Raw genomic sequence first — 16885 nt, 5'->3', positions numbered from 1 at the left:
CACTTTCTACACTCCAATTATACCTAAATTACCTCAGTGACTGTGAATGAGATTCAATTTATCAATCTCGGGTCAATAATCACACATGTCTATACGTTGAGCAAAAAAATTTAGATTTTCATACCAAAATTTTCCATTTAATTTCTAGCCTCACCAAACATCAAATATCACCAAAATATCATGAAATATCATCAATTTCAGCCACAATATCCTCCCTAGAAAATTCGGCCAATGAAGAACACATAAGGAATGGGTGATTTTCAAGCTTGATTCTTACACTAAACACCATAAATCATTGAAAACATCCATATAACTTAAAATCCAAACCAAACCATCACCAAACTCTCTCTCTCTAGAATTTGGCCTTCATGGGTTTCATCATGCCAACTCAATTTTCAGCCATGGAAATAAGAAAATAAAGCATGGGTATGCTAGATCTCAAGCAAAAATTGAAAAATCATACCTTATCTTACTTGATTCCTTGAAATTTTCATAATTTTTCTTGAAATTCTCTTATCTAAGGTTTGTTCTAGTTTTTCCTTTCTTTCCTTTGTCTTGACCGAATATGGAGAAGAAGCATGAGATAAATATGGGCTGATTTTTATAGAAAATAATAAAATATCCTTGCTTGACACTTGTCACATGCTTATTAATCTATTTTTTTTTTATACTTTAATAATTATGCTTCCATTCTCCACCACATGATTAGTCAAAGGTCAAAATGAGGATAAGGGAAGACCATTTACTGAACAAGTGTCCTAGTGGTGAAAAATTACTATTTTGCCCCTAGGGTGGCAAAATTACTATTTTGCCCCTAGGGTGGCAAAATTACCATTTTGCCCCTATACTCTAAAAATATCGAAATTACAACTTTTTCACTTATCAACCTCAAATTATACTCCAATGAGTCAAATGTGATCAATCTTGATCAAAAACTTCTTCCAATATTCCAATTTTATCCTCAGGTGGCAAAATTACCATTTTACCCCTAGATAGTGAAAATTTCAATTTGACTCCAAATTAATCCTCGAACTTCGAATCACCATTTTAAGTCATTCCTTGACTGTAAAATTTTGAATTTCACCTTAAAATCCCTAGTTGACATAGTTCGAGGCTTAGATCAACTTTATTGTACCTTTAGGTACAATATTGACTTTTGTCGATTTTTCGAGACTCTCCTAGTATATAAACATGCTATCCATCACATGTATATCATGACAAATATTTTATGAGGTCGGGCTTTACATATTGTTTCTTGTTGCAATTCAGGAGTCATCTTTTACATCTACTCCGTCAATGGCTGTTAGGTGACAAATACTTTTCCTATATGCAAAATTGTGATGCAAACATGCATATGCAAAATGAAAAGGATAGCAAGTTCAAGTTAGTACAGTAATTAGAAATCCCAAAAGTAATTTTGATTAAAAAGATGAAAATAATTAGTAGCATGATACCTTTATTACTTTGCAGATAAGAATTTAGGATAAAGGGGACTATGAAAATTCCTTCATGTGTGCCTAATCAAAGGGTATTCTCTCACGGGTGAAGCTCTACATAGGTAAAGGCTACTCAAGGCATTTTATATGCTGGATTTGGGTCGAAAAGGGAGCTAAAGGTTCTCAAATCGTTCCTCACTATCGTCCATATGGATTAGTAAGGCATCTCGGTCCTCACCCATTACAAGCTTCAAACGGACTAGGTTCGATTTGAGTGGGAGTTTTCATTAGCCCATGCGGAGGTTATCACCTCACGAGAGCGTAGCTACTTAACCCCTTCCTAATTAAGGACAAAGCTCGGGTAGAAAGCTTATGCATGAATGCAAAAGTGTCGTGTGTGTGAAGGAATATATCGATTTTGGACCAATAATCTCACATCCCTCTATCCTAAATTCCCCGCAATTATTAAATGGCAACAACAATAGCAAAACAACAAATGCAACAAATAAAGGTAAATGTTCGAGGTTAAGAAAAACATTAAATTATTTAAGACCTAGGATAACTTATGATTAATTAATGGCTTGACTCTCTATTGTCCCCAATGGAGTCGCCAATCTGTCGTAATGTGCCAGGTTTGAAAACCCGATCGCTAGACGCGGGCGAAAATAAACTATTTGGTAGTCGCCACCAATCTTTTTTATTTAGGTGTGATTGGTCACATATTAACCCGATTCTAATCGACGAAGTCCTAAATTAATTTTAGGTCCGTCGAGAGAACGAGAACTAATCCACATTTTTTAGAGATGGGTTCGGGAGTGTGGTTACGCACGAAGAAGAGTTAACACCTCCGTGGCGCCTGTTCCACGAACGGTACCATTTAATCTTAAGTTATCCTATTATAGCCTACTTTTGATTTAATCCATGCTTATTAACTAATTTTTTATTAAATTGGCTGACTGAGTCTTTTATTCGGTTTTACGTATGCACATGATGCAAGCGTAAAATGATGTCATGACTTGTTTATTTTAAATAATGGGGTCGGCAATCTTCTATTGGAAAATTATTTGAAGACCATCCCAACGCTTTGGTGAAGTCTCGAAATTTTTCTCACCTAGAGATATCTCCGAAAGAACTCGTCTCTACAAGCTCTTTAAGGGAATCCCGTCATCGGAATTCCTACCCCATTTACACAATAAATGTGGCATGCTATGATAGAAGAAAATGATGATATCTACATGCACGCGTTTGTAGATTTAGGTGGTTCATAATACATCCAATTATGTGTTTAATAGTTTAAAGTAATTTATTACCTTGTTTACGTGTTTATTATTAAAATTTTTTCTTTAATGCATAATATTTTCCTTTTTTATTTTTTTTGTTATTTTGTTATTTTGTTATTTATTATATATTATTTTTATTTATTATTTCATTTTATATTTTTTTAAATAATTATTTGAATTAATGGGTGTTAGAGTATAGAGTTCAAATTTATCCCGACGCTTCGATGAAAATTCATTTTGATCTCTAAATTTAAGTGACCCACTTAAAAGTGGCAACTCTTTGCCCCTTTTAAGTGAAATTACTCAAAAATGTATATTTATTATTTATTTATTACTTCTACTTCTTTTTATTATTATATTTTTTCTTATTTTTTATTTCTTTATTCTTCTTCATAATTTATTTTTACTTTTTATAATTTTTATATTTGTATTATGATTTTTTAATATTATCATTTATTTATTTATTTATTATTATTTTTATTTTTACTTTTCATTTTTTATTTTCTAACACTAAAATCAACATAAAATTTTTAAAACTTTTTTATAACTTTTCTTAAAATAATTAACATTAAATCAACAATACATTTTATCTACACAAAATGAGCTAGACCCAAAACCAACTTAAAAGGCCCACAAACAAAAGGACAGAGTTTTACCTCGCTGGGCTAGGTTGGCCCAGTTTCCACAAGCCCGTAGAAGACCCAAGCTTGCCACACCAAGCTTGTTTTGCAAGCCCACCGGACCCTTGACCCAAATCCTTTTTCGTTTCTTTTTTTTCTCTTTTTCTTTTCTTTTTTTCTTTTTTTATTTCTTTTTTCTTTTTTCTTTCTTCTTCTCTCTCCCAGCCGCTCCCCCTTCTTCTTCACTCTTTCTTTCTTTCTCCTTCTCCTTCTTCCTCTCTCTCCCAACCACAGCACTCCCCACTGTCGGTGCTGTCTCCCTCTTTCTTTCTCTACTGGCATCGCTTCTCTCTTTCCTTCCTTTCTCTTCCTCTTTTACTCCAGCGACTGCACCTTCTCCTACCTTCTCTCAAAACCCAAAAAACCCATTTTTCATTTTTGGTTTTCTTTGAGTGTCTTGTTTTTTTTTTTTGGTTCTGTCTTTTTTGTATCTCTCCCTTTTTTAATCTGTTCGAGGCCCCCCTTTTAAAAGCTGGATTGTCCAAAATTTTCAATAATTCAACAATGAAATCATGCTCTTCTGAGCATGATTTTACAAGGCTCTAGCATAAATGGGGGCTAAATGCCGGAGGTAACTATTCCCCAAAATCTGACTGCTTTCCAAGGGCATTAAGTGCCCTGTAATGATAGACCGGAAAGGAGGGCTGAGCACACGCTCAATCCTCTCCCCGTTTTCTTTTCTTCTTTTTTTTTTATGATTTATGATTTATTATTTTTTTTATTTTTATTTTTGATTGATTTTGAATGGGTGTCTACACATCCTTGTAACACTATTAGCGAAAAAAAATTGGCCATCTCCGTGCTCAAATTGTGTAGTAGTCACAAGCTTTTAATTTTCCTTTTGTGCCGCCACAACATATGCTTACCTAATGCTTGGTAATGGTTCAGTACGTAGAACTTGTGAATGAACAATGGAAAACTCTTTCCCTTATCCCATAAGGAAATCAAATAATTTCTCTTCTTTTTGCATCTCTTGCACCTTTCTCAATGCTCCACAAGTGCAGCCACAATTACAAGTTGGGATGAGTCAAAAGGATTGGATCTCTTTCCATATTGATTTTGGTTTCCCATAATAGGAATAGATAGAGTTTTTGTCCTATTATAGAAGTGCAATTGCACACCTTAACTCATGTACACGAGGAGTAACCCCTTGTATGTGATATTCCTATAAATCGTTCCATAATTTTTCTGCAATACCAACATGGGCAGTAGAGTTTTGAAGCTCCTTACACAATGCACTTGCAAGCTATGATTGGACTGTTGCATTACATTGAGCCCACGATTGAAATTTTGGAGATGAGATGTTCGACCATTTGATTGATCCGTCCACAAAACATACTTTGTTTTTGAATTGGAGTGCATTCAGAAAATTTTTTCTCCATGTAAAGCAATTTTCACCATTCTCACTCAAAAAATGAGCCATAACAATAAGGCCTAAATGATCAGAGGGGTGTAAGTAGCATGGAGAATTGGTGTTGACTGCCTTACTTTGTGATGCACCAATATTCGTTACCAATCCTTTATTTTTCTAACTTGTCTTGTCTTTGTCTCCAGCCATGATTTTGATAATTGAATTGCTTGGTTACTATAACCTGCTCTGATACCATGAAAAGATTAAATTTTTCTTATTTGTTTTTCATTAATGTGATAGTGTAACATTTATACAACAATAGGGTTGACCAATTCCTACAAGAAAGGATAGAAAAATGGATAGCTAGTATTTACAAATACTAAAATCATGTGAGTCCTAAAGTCATGCTATGATCAAGAACGATAATCAGGGAATTTACTAAAATTAATATTTCTATTAGTATAATGTCATATTAACATACCATATTATCATCAGTTATAATATGTCAGCATATCACGTCATTATCAATTATGAAATATTAACATGCCACGTTAATACTATGTGACATAGAATGATAAATAGTATTTTAACTAAGTTAATCATTAGTCATAAAGGCTTATTTGATTAAAAATAAAAGTATAAGAGCTTAATTGATTAAAAATAAAAATATAAGAATTTGATTAAACGTAATAAAAGTATAAAAATTTATTTTAATTTTTTAAAATAATTTAATGATCTATTTTAGATATTATACCTTTATAAAAATATTTTGTGAACATTAACTGTGAATTAAGAGTATTTAAATAAATTTGATAGACAACCTAACTTTTTATGAAAACACATATTATTTGTGCGATACTTATTAAGAAAATATGTTATTCATAATATGCTGATTAAAAAAGAAAAACTCCATAACATATTATATCATATATATATATATATATATATTTTAAAGTGAATGAAATTGATCATTTAACTATTTATGAATAGTGCTAGGGATGCAACGCCTATTCAATGATCATTCATTGGCACGTTTTAAGATGCTATTTTTTCTTCTTTTGCCAACAAACTTCACTGCTACATGTGCACAAACAATTTCTTTTCTGTCTATCAACTACCATAGTAATTCAACAGTGTTTTAATGGCCCATGTGCCTTCATAATCATCATCCTTCATCGACATTTTTGCCATCCTCATTTAAAAATCTTACTGCCAAAAAGGGGCAAGACAAGAAGGAAAATGAAACCCCCCCTTCTTTTGCTTTCTAGTGGATTGATTCTGTAAGAAAAAGGGATATGGGAAAGCCAAACCAAAATCCTAAAGTTCCAGGTGGGATTCACATGTCCACCATCAAATCTGGGGGATGAATGGCAATTGGCAACATGGCATTGAGTCATAGAGTCAGCTAATGGCTTATCCCCCACAGAAAGTTATGTGTATTGCAGGCTTTGCTCTTGTCTTGGTTTATACTGGAGATTGCACATAGTGGGGCAAATTGATTCTCACTTTCCTCCAAAAGTAGCAATTACATGTGTTCATAGCTGCTTGTTTTTCTTCTGACCTATTTTTCTTGACTCGTGGTATTTTCTGCTTGTTTGTTAGCTGAAAATGAGCATCCCTCGAAAACCTACTTCACCTCTTAAACAGGGTAGCGTTTTGACAAATGTGGGCAGGCTTGTCTCACTCAATCATTATTTCAATAATGATGGACCAAAGTCCTTGACTGGTCTGCCAGTAACAAGTTTAAATGTTCAATCCCACATCTAATGAAATCTTTCCCAAATCTAATTTGTGGCAAAATAATCTTTTCAAATGATGGGAGAAAAAAAGAGAAGACCCCAGATAGTAATAATGATTCAAAGGAAGTTAAAGATCAGCTAGTTGTGCAAGTTTTACACGGTTGAAAGAGGAAGAAGATAGAAGTGAAACTCCAAACATGAAATGATGAAGCACAGGGGCGAGAACACAGTTGAAAAGAGAAACAATAGGAGAAAGAATACCAGGAAACAGAAGAAAAGGGAGGGGAGCTAGAGAGAGAAGCACTTAGGGAGATGAAGGGTGATTTTCAATAACTAAACAACCAAGTGTCGAGTACATTTATGTGACATCCAATTGCTGGAAGTGGTTGAAACAGTCTACCAACTGTATCATCTTTTCACATAATTCTGATCACGTTACTCAACTTTGATATCTGTACCTCCTTGATGTAAGTTTTAACTATGCAAATGAATTATTACTAGCAACCATAATCAATAAAGAGAACCGTGGGAATAATGCAGTTTCTGACATAACCAGCTATCAGAGCAACATGTCATGTGTTCCAAATTTGATTTCTGAATCTGAAGACTCTTAGCAGCAGTGTTAGATGCCATCAATATATACGTGTAAGTTATTCATCCCTGCAGTTTCCACTGTTTGGGGAGTACAGAATGTGATTGAAGCATGTAGAAGTGAGTCTTTCATCCCTGCAGTTTCCAGTGTCAGCGAATTACAGAACTAGATTGAAGCTACGTGCTGAACACAATGGACCATGATATGCAGACACATGACAAAAAAGGGAACTTCACATCCAAATGGGGCGATTCCCAGTTGAAGGAGTTTGGGTGGCTTTTTTGTCTCTATGCTTATAACATCTTCCTCCTCGTCTCACTCTTAACTTCCAAGATGCTTGTGGGGTATGTTGATGCATCAGGGCCAGCAACACTGTCTGATTGGCACCTTTCTTGATCCAAAAGTCATACATGCAGCAGGAAAGCATCTCAGAGGCAATCTTCCATTGTTAAAAAGGATGTCATTATCATGCCTGCATAAAGTGCGACTTCATGATAAGAATCACCAACCATGGGTACGACAACAACTATGAGAAGAGATTTTTAACTTATGGAAGCTGCAGTAGAGCTGTATTAAGTGGATCATTCGCAATAAGTAAAGGGGGAAATACAAATTAAAAGAGAAACTTGCCTCTGTCCTAGGTCCCGTGTGAGATGTTTGTGTTTCCATTTTAATCCAGAAGGTATCAAATTAGAAAGAAGGCAGAAAAAAGAAAAAGAAAGAAGATGGTGTTAAAAGAATTTACATGAACAAAATTTTTGCAAATGCATGATTGACCATATGAATGTGTGGGTGTGTTTATAAGAGAAAGAGGAACAACTGGTACATATTAGCAGTTCGATCAAACAGTGTTGCTGATTTCAGCAAGACTCTCAGCAATAAGAGGGGAAGGGGGAGGGGGGTGAACTAGAATGTTGGTAGAAAACAAATATATTATGCTACACCATTCCTGAGAAATGGTCACTCCAAAAAAAATGCAAACAAGTATATCAAACCCGAAAATGCGGATAAAGATAGAGAGGGTCATGCACTGTACAACAACTGAACTCAGCTCTGAAGCCAATAATTGCAATGTGCAGCATGTAGATTACTTGGATATTTTAGCTGGGAAAACCACAGTGACACTAGTACAAAAGATGAGGACCTTTTCGAGGTAGATACCTGAAGTATGACCTACCACAACCTTTAGTAAATTATCCAGTCCTCGTGGAGTCCTTGATGTATATTTCCACCTGACAGTGACAGCATTCAACCAAAATGTTCTCTTGTCCTGCCAGTAATGGTGGCACCGCCCTCACACCAAATACCTCATAAAATAATTGTACATGTAATGTATAGTACACTATGGGATTAGTCTACCTAGACAGAAGTGAACGTGTACATGGATTTGATTACCTTCAGACGTCTGGCCTGAGTGATTATATGTGTCCATTTGCATATGAATATGTTTGCATGCTTCTCAATAAACAATATCATCAGATTTAGGACAGATATGATAGACTTATCCACTTCAACAATGAATAGCAGACATTGATCAATGGATACTTTAATCTTGCACAGATTCAAGCTGCTATGCACCTACTCCAACAACGCGTGTAATGCAGGACAGAGGTAATACCATGAAATCAAGGGTCTATGAACCACTCTCCAATTTGTCCACTTGATTTGATCGTGACAGAGAATACCCAACCAAAATCTTGTATCTTTCTACTTGTTTCTCTCTACTTACATCTGTTACAGACCCTTCTAGCAACCACTGGCTTATTACTTGTTAGTAGTGATGACGCAAAGATCCTGGATGTTTTGCTCTTTAACAATCCTATCTCATCCTTTAAGTCCCATTCCCCTTGTTCATCGAAATCCATCTCCATACATTCCTCCTATGAAAACCAAAGCATTTTGACATCGAGCTCTTCAAAGCGAGAACAAAATGAAGGTAAGTCTCTACTCCATTAGATTCTTACAATAGCATAAATGTTTCGAATCCTGCTAAAGCTCACCTCTTACTGTTGTTATTGCAGTTACTAGGATGGATGCAGCATAAGTTACGGCAAAGTAATATTGAACCTTTCAAGGATTTCACAATTGGTATTCCAACCTCTCTTATTCACAAATAATTTCTACAAACAATCCCCAGGTCATAAGTCACAGGAAAATCACCATTAGATGGGATCAGCACAGCTGAATACCATAATCAACTCACCTGCTCAGCACAAAATAAAGCATTAGCCATTAGAATACATTGCACTCAACTCGTCAGAGTTATTTAAAGTTCAGAACAGGGAGATTATAAACCTAAACAGAGGTTAAAAATTCAGGTTCTTTAGACTATCAAAACTAGGTCTATGTGGTCACAGCCATGTAGCTGAGGGTCAGAATCATCTTGCCTTTTCATATTTTCTAATACAGCAGCCACCTTATGAGCTGGGGCCTCCCATCTTCACGGTCTCAGGAATATCTGATCTCTCTTCATAGCACAACAGTTAAACTAATTATATCAAAATTACTACGGGAATCAGTCACTCTCAATGCAACCATGTTCACCACTAAGGGGAAGGCAACTGCTGGCTAGGTCCACATTACCCTTGAAGTGCTTACTGATACGTACTGCTTAAGCACAACATGAAGTCCTTTCTTTGCAACTGTGTCTGATGTCGTAATCTTTAAACTCTGATTGCAGGGAACTACTGTTCTTGTCTTTCGGCTCACTCATCCCTCAATGATCAAGACTCCAATCCAAAATCAGCCTCTGGCCACGGACATGGATCCAGATTTTCAACCCTGTCCCAACAGGAAAGTGAGAACTCCTTCACAGAATTTGAAGCCAAGGGAGTAGAAGAAAACTTTGGAGATGAAGCATCTACTGTCATCTCGGGGCTATTCCATGGCTTTCTTACCATTGGAACTCTGGGCTCCGAACTGATTATCAGCGAACCCGTAACGCCAACATTCGCCATGTCTTTGGAGAATTCTGAGGACAAGGCAGAGGTCACAGAAAATGATTTGAAGATCATCAATGATGAACTGGAGAAGTTCCTTGAGGCAGAAGCTGAAGAACATGGGTCCAATGAGTCATCAGGAAGGAACAGTCAGGTTAGCACGATTACACTTAGTGGTAAACCAATGCAGGAAGCCAATGCTAAAGAATATGGGAAAACAATTGTATGTCCTCTCCAAGGATATCTGTTTGGGTCTTCAATTGAACTTCCAGAAGCAAGATTTGAGGTGAAGAAGGAAAAGGCATCACTTGCAGAACTGTTCTACAGGACAAAAATAGCAGAAGAGAGTCCTACGGAAAAATGTGGGAAAGAGGAGATGCAGACCAAGCAAGCAAATAAACCTGTCAAACATCTCATCAAGAAAATTCTGAAAAAGCTTCATGCTTCTTCAGGGAGTTCTACTCCTACCTCTTCTCCTAAAGAAACCAATTCTATTTCAACCAAGAAAAAACTCCACAAGGTGCGTCTCCTGGGGCCAGATTTTTCTAACAATTTTTAAGTATGTGCAGCCTATCTTATACCTTTCCCTGTTTAAGAATAAGGAGCTAAAAAATGCAGAATCTAATGGTGGTATCCCACCTTCTGAAAAACACAAATATTTCTGGCATAGAATTTGGTCCAAAAAAGTCAACAATAATTAAAAGGGGTGCCAGGAGCAAATCATCTATGCCATCATTCTCAAGCCTGAGATTATAAACCATTCACTGAACAAAGAGTCAAACATTGCCAAGTCAGATCTTTCGAGTCCTACAGGCTAGAAGTCAACAACACGATCAGGTGTCATTACGTTTTCTAGGATAGTCTCTATCAGATGAAATTTCTTACCAAAACTGTCAATAATATACCAGGCAGGGAACATTTAGATTTTGCCTTTTTAAATAACACATTCTGTATACAGTAAGCTTCCACTATAAATAAATAAAAGAAGACCAAAATATTCAACATCTCAAACTTCTATAAATATCAAATAAGAAACACCACCAAGGAAATGTAAACTGAACTAGTTTAATAAACTGAAAAACAGAAATTAACCACACTAACATGACATATCGAAATTCGTTTATTTTGGTATATATTCCACTCAAACTACTTATTATATAATTTCAACATTCTAAGCACTTCATCTCTTTCATGGTAATCAACATGGTCAAGAAATAAGTCTGTTTCTCCTTTGCCCGTTTTCATTTTCTTTTTATTTTGTTTGATTTCAAGGGTCTCTTTATTAATGCACCCAACAAACAAAAAAAAGGGTTTTCTATTAGATTCTCCAAAGTCTCCATCCATCTCTCCATTTGTATCCTAGATGACAGCAGATCTAGAATTTTTAGATGGTCATTAAGCTTTTTGCAAACCTTTATAAACGTTCTTAGATAGTGAGTTAGCACATCAAACTGCATGGCCCTTCATATTAATTATTCTAATGCATGGGGTAACAAGTTTTCTGCAGGAAAACAGGCGCTCTAATTTTCAACCACTGTCGCTTGCAGGTCATAAAACTATTCCACAGAAAAATCCATCCTGAAAGCTCTATAGCTGAAAGAGAGTCTAAAAATTTACATACAGATAAGATGAATAATGCTCCTTATGATGATGGTGAGTATACTGATGTACAGCAGACGCACCAAGGTAAAGGCAACAGGAGGTTTCCTCAGGGATCATGGTCAAAGGAAGGAACACAAAATTACAAGACTATCTCAAAACTGCCTCAATACGGACTCACTGGCTTTACTGCAGGTGCAAATGGGGAGCACTGGATTAAGACAGATGCAGACTGTAAGTAATATGCACCCCCTGAAAATGATAGACTTTCGGTATAAATTCCAACCATCATGTCCATTCAAATGAGTAACACCCAACATACTTATCTTCGCATTTAGTTACCATGCATTGTTTGAATTATCAATTCCAACGTAAAATCAATGAATAGTTAAACCAAAAATAGTAATGATGTTACGTAGGAAATGTAAAAGAAACTAAGTGAATTATCATAAAAAATGATGCAGGACAAGTATTTTTCTTGAATATGATACAGCTAAACTTGGATACACCATCAGAATTGACGTTCACAATTAGCAAATGAATACTTGATATTTTGACATAATCAGAAATATATTCCTAAACCAATACAAACTGCATTGAGCTTTGCGATCATTTAGTTCAGTGATTAGTTTTTCTAATGTATAAATGTCTGACCACCTTCTTTTGCTGCTGCTGTTGGGTTGTAGACTTGGTGTTGGAGCTGTAGTGAAGAAACTGCAAGAAATGCTTATTAATAGCTTTTGTCCTTCGCAGTAAGACTCCAATCTTGTGGCTTCATAATATCAACTGTGTTGTAATGTGTTTGCTAGTAAGTGGTGATGAACTCAATAGAAAAAGAAGACTATTAGGAGGAATCCATCTTATCCTCCTGCGTGTGATAATAAAGTTGTGCACTAGTTGTCTTGTAGTCTTCCTAATCTGAACATCTGTTTATGATCACTTGTAAGTCTCGTCTCATTTGAGTTCTTGAGAGTATTCTGGTCCACAAGAAAAGCACTTCAAAAAAGTCCAGAATTGAGCTACAACAATACCTGAATCCACTATAAAGACTTGGGAAAGCGAGAGAAGGATTATCAAACCTCAAAGAAAGAAATGTTGACAAAGCAGGCATTGTCCTAAACTAAACCATTAGGCGCTCTTCCCTTAAAACTCCACCCATTTCCATCCTCCAAGATCGATCAACTAAATCTTCTAGCTCTCTGAAAGACAAACCAAAATGCTTCCATAAGCTGGAAAGTATTAGCACATGCAATCAAAGGAGAATTTGAAACAACAAAGTTCAATTTATTGGGTCTTAAATCTCATCAATGAGATCATGAAAGGGTTTAGGTTCAACATAGATCAGTTTGGTTTGGCTGAGTTGTATAAGCCATCGCACTACCCATCATTATGAAAGAACTGTTAGAAGACAACATTGAAAAACGAGGCCATGAAGGTTTACCTGATTCTTTTTTACCCAATTAAGATAACATAACCTGTACATTTTACAGTGAATGTAACATCCTAATGGAAATAAAAAAGAAAAGATAAGACTTACTTGAGATCATGACTGACAACAAGTATAGTTAATTCTTTCTTCAGATGCTGCAAAAGCTTCACAACATCAACACGCGCCTTCCAATCTGATTTTACAGTAGCATTAGCAATAATAACATTTAGAAGGTAAATATATCTGAAAATTAGCTATTCAAATCATGTCAAAGCCAACTCAAGTAGCAAAAGTTGCTTTCAACTCATACTTATTGGCTATCAACAGCAAAATGTATTTCAAAGCACTCGATCAGTCAAGCTCTATTTAGGAACTCTAGTTTCTAAACTATAATGTAAAAGACAAGATAATCAGAAATGTAAGAAAAACAGAGTAGGAAAAGCAATGTCATACCAAGACCAGCGAGAGGCTCATCCAATATCAATAAGTCAGGAACTTGTGCCTACAGCCATCACACAATGAAAAAGAACAAAGGGAAAAAAAGAAACATTAAGTGGGCAAAAAATCATGTCATAATATAAATAATCACACAAGAATTGACATCATAAATCATCTTTTTTAAAAATTATATTGCAGATTGCGAATTACTGTGTAGGTCCTAACCAATTGAATTGCCAGAGCAAGTCGGCGTTTGTAGCCACCACTCAATGAATGAGGATCTTTATCCAGGGAAATCCCATTCAATCCAACCTAAGATCATCAATTTAAAGAAATTGTCTAAGGATTCACAGAGATGAATACTTTTAGAACCAATACCCACAATAGGTAAGAGGGAAAATATAAGGGCCACAAGTAGATAAAAAAAGCTTTGATCATGCATACCCAATTAAAAGCTCTTTGGAGATTTAATGCAAGATGCTCCTTCACTTGAAGCCCACTCCTTTGCCTTGGCCAGCCAAATGTAACTTCATCAAGCACATTGTCTGCCACGAAATACCTAGCCAGCAACATAACATAAAATATTGTTTTGAACTTAACAGATTTTAACCGAAATGAGCACAAACCAAACTAGAGTTATGCAAACAAGAGACCACAAGAATTAGACTTACAACAGAACTCAACTTGCTATATTCAAGTTGCATGATATATAAATAGATGAATCCAAAATTCTACTTGGTCTTAAACAAGTTAAAGCCTAAGTGCTTGTTTGGGTTGGCTTTTTTTTACCTTATCTATCTCTTAAAGCAAAAGCCAACCCAAACAAGATTTTTGAGAAGTTCTTTAAAAAAAAACAGTTCTTTTTAAAGAACAAAATTTAAAAAAAAAAAAAAAAAGCCTTAAAGAAAAGCTCCAAAAAGGAGCTTTCTCTTCTTTTCTTTTAACAATACACTAACCTTTGAAGTAAATACTCCTTTCTCTCAATCATTCTCCCTCTCCTCTCCCTCCCTTTGCAAATCATCCTTTTCCAACACAAAATCACAATATCCCTCTCTCTCTACAAAGACTATTAAAAAATAAATAAAAAAATAAAAAACCCAACAACAGAATAACAAAATCTAAGAATTTTTTTTTCTTACAAAAATTAAGAGAAAAGAAAACCCAGAATTCAAAACTACATTCAGGTACTATTTAAAGGTTTTCTCTCTTCTTCACAAAAAAATATAATACTATTACTACTATACAAGTTTGAGAATTGTTTCAATGCTTTGTGGATTTATTTGATTATAACATTTGAAATCGTATATAAACTCGAAGCAGACTTGTTCCACTTTGGTTTATTAAGTGATTGAAGATGGCATAAATACTCTTTATGATAATTTTAACCAAAATTAGAGCTTATATTATTTATTTTGCCAAACAACTTGCCAAACAGCTTTAGCTTAATTTTAATAGCTTCATAATAGCTTTTAAGCTAAAAAAAAAAAAAAAAAAGCTTGGCCAAACAGGCTCTAAGCAAATATAAAGGGCTAAAAAGAGCCATGTTGCTTAACTGGCAGTAAAAAATTGCAATAATAACAAAAGCAAGTGTTTCCATCAACATGATAGAAAACCAGAAAAAAACATATATGCATGTGAGATATCGATGTAGGACTTCATAATACTTAAAAGGTCCAGAAAAAACATGCAAAAGCAGACCTAGAGAGCCTAAAGGAAAGTGACATTGTAACAAGAATGCAGCTATCAAGAGATCGAAAATCCCATCAAGCAAACAAAGACAAGAAAAATTGTTCATTTGATATCAGGTACCTCTCTGGGAACTGGAAGACAATACCAACTCTTTCTGGAACTAATAATTTTGGAGACTGATTTGGGTTGCCTTCATTTGTATATCTCTGGATATAAATAGAACCTGATGTTGGTTTGCTAAGCCCTGCAAGAAGCTGAAAGGAGAAGGAAAAATAAGTAGATGTACAAGGTATATGATAACAAACAGATATCACCAAAACACAATATATGGTAGACCTGCAAGAGAGTAGTTTTCCCACTTCCACTCTGTCCAAAAATTAAGCCAAAACTGCAGCAATGCACAAAAACCATTTAGTCCTCAAAGTCGGCTTTGAAGCATGCACAAACAATCAATGACAAGACTTTACACCTGCTTCCTCACAGTATAATTAGTAAAATACGCTTAGAAAGTGTGACAAGATATTCAATGTCTCATGTTCTATTCTCATATGATTCTTCAGAGCTTGCAATCCTAAGAGTAATAACCATGCAAAACTAATTTGGAGGAAAACCCAAACAACAAAAATGGTCAATTTTCCATTATTTACAATTAAAGCATGTACCTTTTCTCAGGAAGTGAAAAGCTAACTCCATTCAAAAGGTTAATCTGCGTCCCTGGAGGTCTATAATAAACATCCTTAACCTTGAAATGACAAGATTGTACTGTTTCAGCAAATTCCATCACTCTTTCGATATCACCATTCAATCAAAACACAGAATCCCACTGATAATAACACAAAAATGCATCCATCTGCTAAACTACAACAGCTATAAATAGAAATTTAATCGTCGTATTCACTAAATTCATTCCCCAAACATGTGTAAGCTACAGCTGTAATTAGCAATATTATTCTAATAAAAACTGACAAATTAAAACAGCAAAAAAAAAAAGTAAATTCCTCAAAATCATAATTTGAATATAAATATAAATTAAAAATAAGAATAAAAAACCCCGTACTTCCAAGCAAGAGTAATCACATGAGATTTTAACAGGTGGAGTTCTCTTGGAGTTCAACCTGCAAAAAATCGAACTTCAATCAAATTCTTTTGTTTTTCTTTTTTTAAAAAAAAGGGATTTGTCTCATTAAGCTGATTAAGAAGCTTACTTATAGCGTGATTTCGAGGAGATTAAGGTTAGTGGTTCGTTAATTCTCGAACCGAACAAAGAGGAAGCTGAGAAAGCAGAAGCCGCCATGTTTAGGTGTGGAGAGGTTTGACTAATTAAGGCTAAAAGTCAATATCAACATCATAGAAATGAGAGAGGTGGAGGATGACGCGGAGGAGAAAGAGGGGGAATACAGTGGTTGGTGGCCGTACAGGCGGTGGCGGGAGGGGAAGAGGATGAGGTTTTTTTTTTTTTTCATTTTTTCTTTCTGTTTGTTTATTATTTTTAGTGGATTTAGTCCGGTGTTAATTGGGCCTGGGTCACCGTAGCAAGCCCAAAACCCATTGTAGGGCAAGTCGGAAAATAAATGGAAAGAAAAAACAATAGTAATTTCTTATCCATGACTAAAAGAAAATTTATAATATTTTTTTAAATTAAAAAAATTCATTCTTTTAAGGTTTTTTTTTTAATAATTGGGAGAAAAGAGATTTGAACTCTACTTTTTAAAA

General features: G+C 35.1%; 2 protein-coding genes across 3 annotated transcripts; one reads left to right on the top strand and one right to left on the bottom strand.

Moving 5' to 3' along the window:
- Positions 1–8882: 8882 nt before the first annotated feature.
- Positions 8883–12555, top strand: LOC18601052 (protein LAZY 1-like). Its single transcript, XM_018119628.2, has 5 exons — positions 8883–9014; positions 9100–9166; positions 9759–10537; positions 11565–11850; positions 12303–12555. The coding sequence occupies exons 1-5, from the start codon at positions 9009–9011 to the stop codon at positions 12320–12322; spliced, it is 1158 nt and encodes a 385-aa protein (XP_017975117.1). The 5' UTR covers positions 8883–9008; the 3' UTR covers positions 12323–12555.
- On the bottom strand, positions 12040–16661 carry ABCI11 (non-intrinsic ABC protein 14). Of its 2 annotated transcripts, none has more exons than XM_088805974.1 (11): positions 16378–16661; positions 16230–16287; positions 15835–15914; positions 15509–15560; positions 15293–15426; positions 13928–14042; positions 13709–13795; positions 13499–13547; positions 13154–13238; positions 12696–12815; positions 12040–12612 (listed from the first exon to the last, which is right to left on the bottom strand). In XM_088805974.1, exons 1-10 carry the CDS (start codon positions 16464–16466, stop codon positions 12737–12739), a joined length of 828 nt encoding a protein of 275 aa, XP_088662100.1. In that variant the 5' UTR covers positions 16467–16661; the 3' UTR covers positions 12040–12612; positions 12696–12736. The 2 variants fall into 2 exon arrangements, with proteins under 2 accessions (XP_088662100.1, XP_007031920.2); XM_007031858.3 differs by having other exon boundaries at positions 12040–12593; positions 16378–16660.
- Positions 16662–16885: the final 224 nt, after the last annotated feature.

The sequence above is a fragment of the Theobroma cacao genome, chromosome 4 (genome assembly GCF_053813885.1).
Source record: "Theobroma cacao isolate CCN51 chromosome 4, ASM5381388v1, whole genome shotgun sequence".
Taxonomy (NCBI): Eukaryota; Viridiplantae; Streptophyta; class Magnoliopsida; order Malvales; family Malvaceae; genus Theobroma; species Theobroma cacao.
Note: the sequence above shows the minus strand (reverse complement) of the source record. Positions and strands in the feature narration are given on the sequence as shown.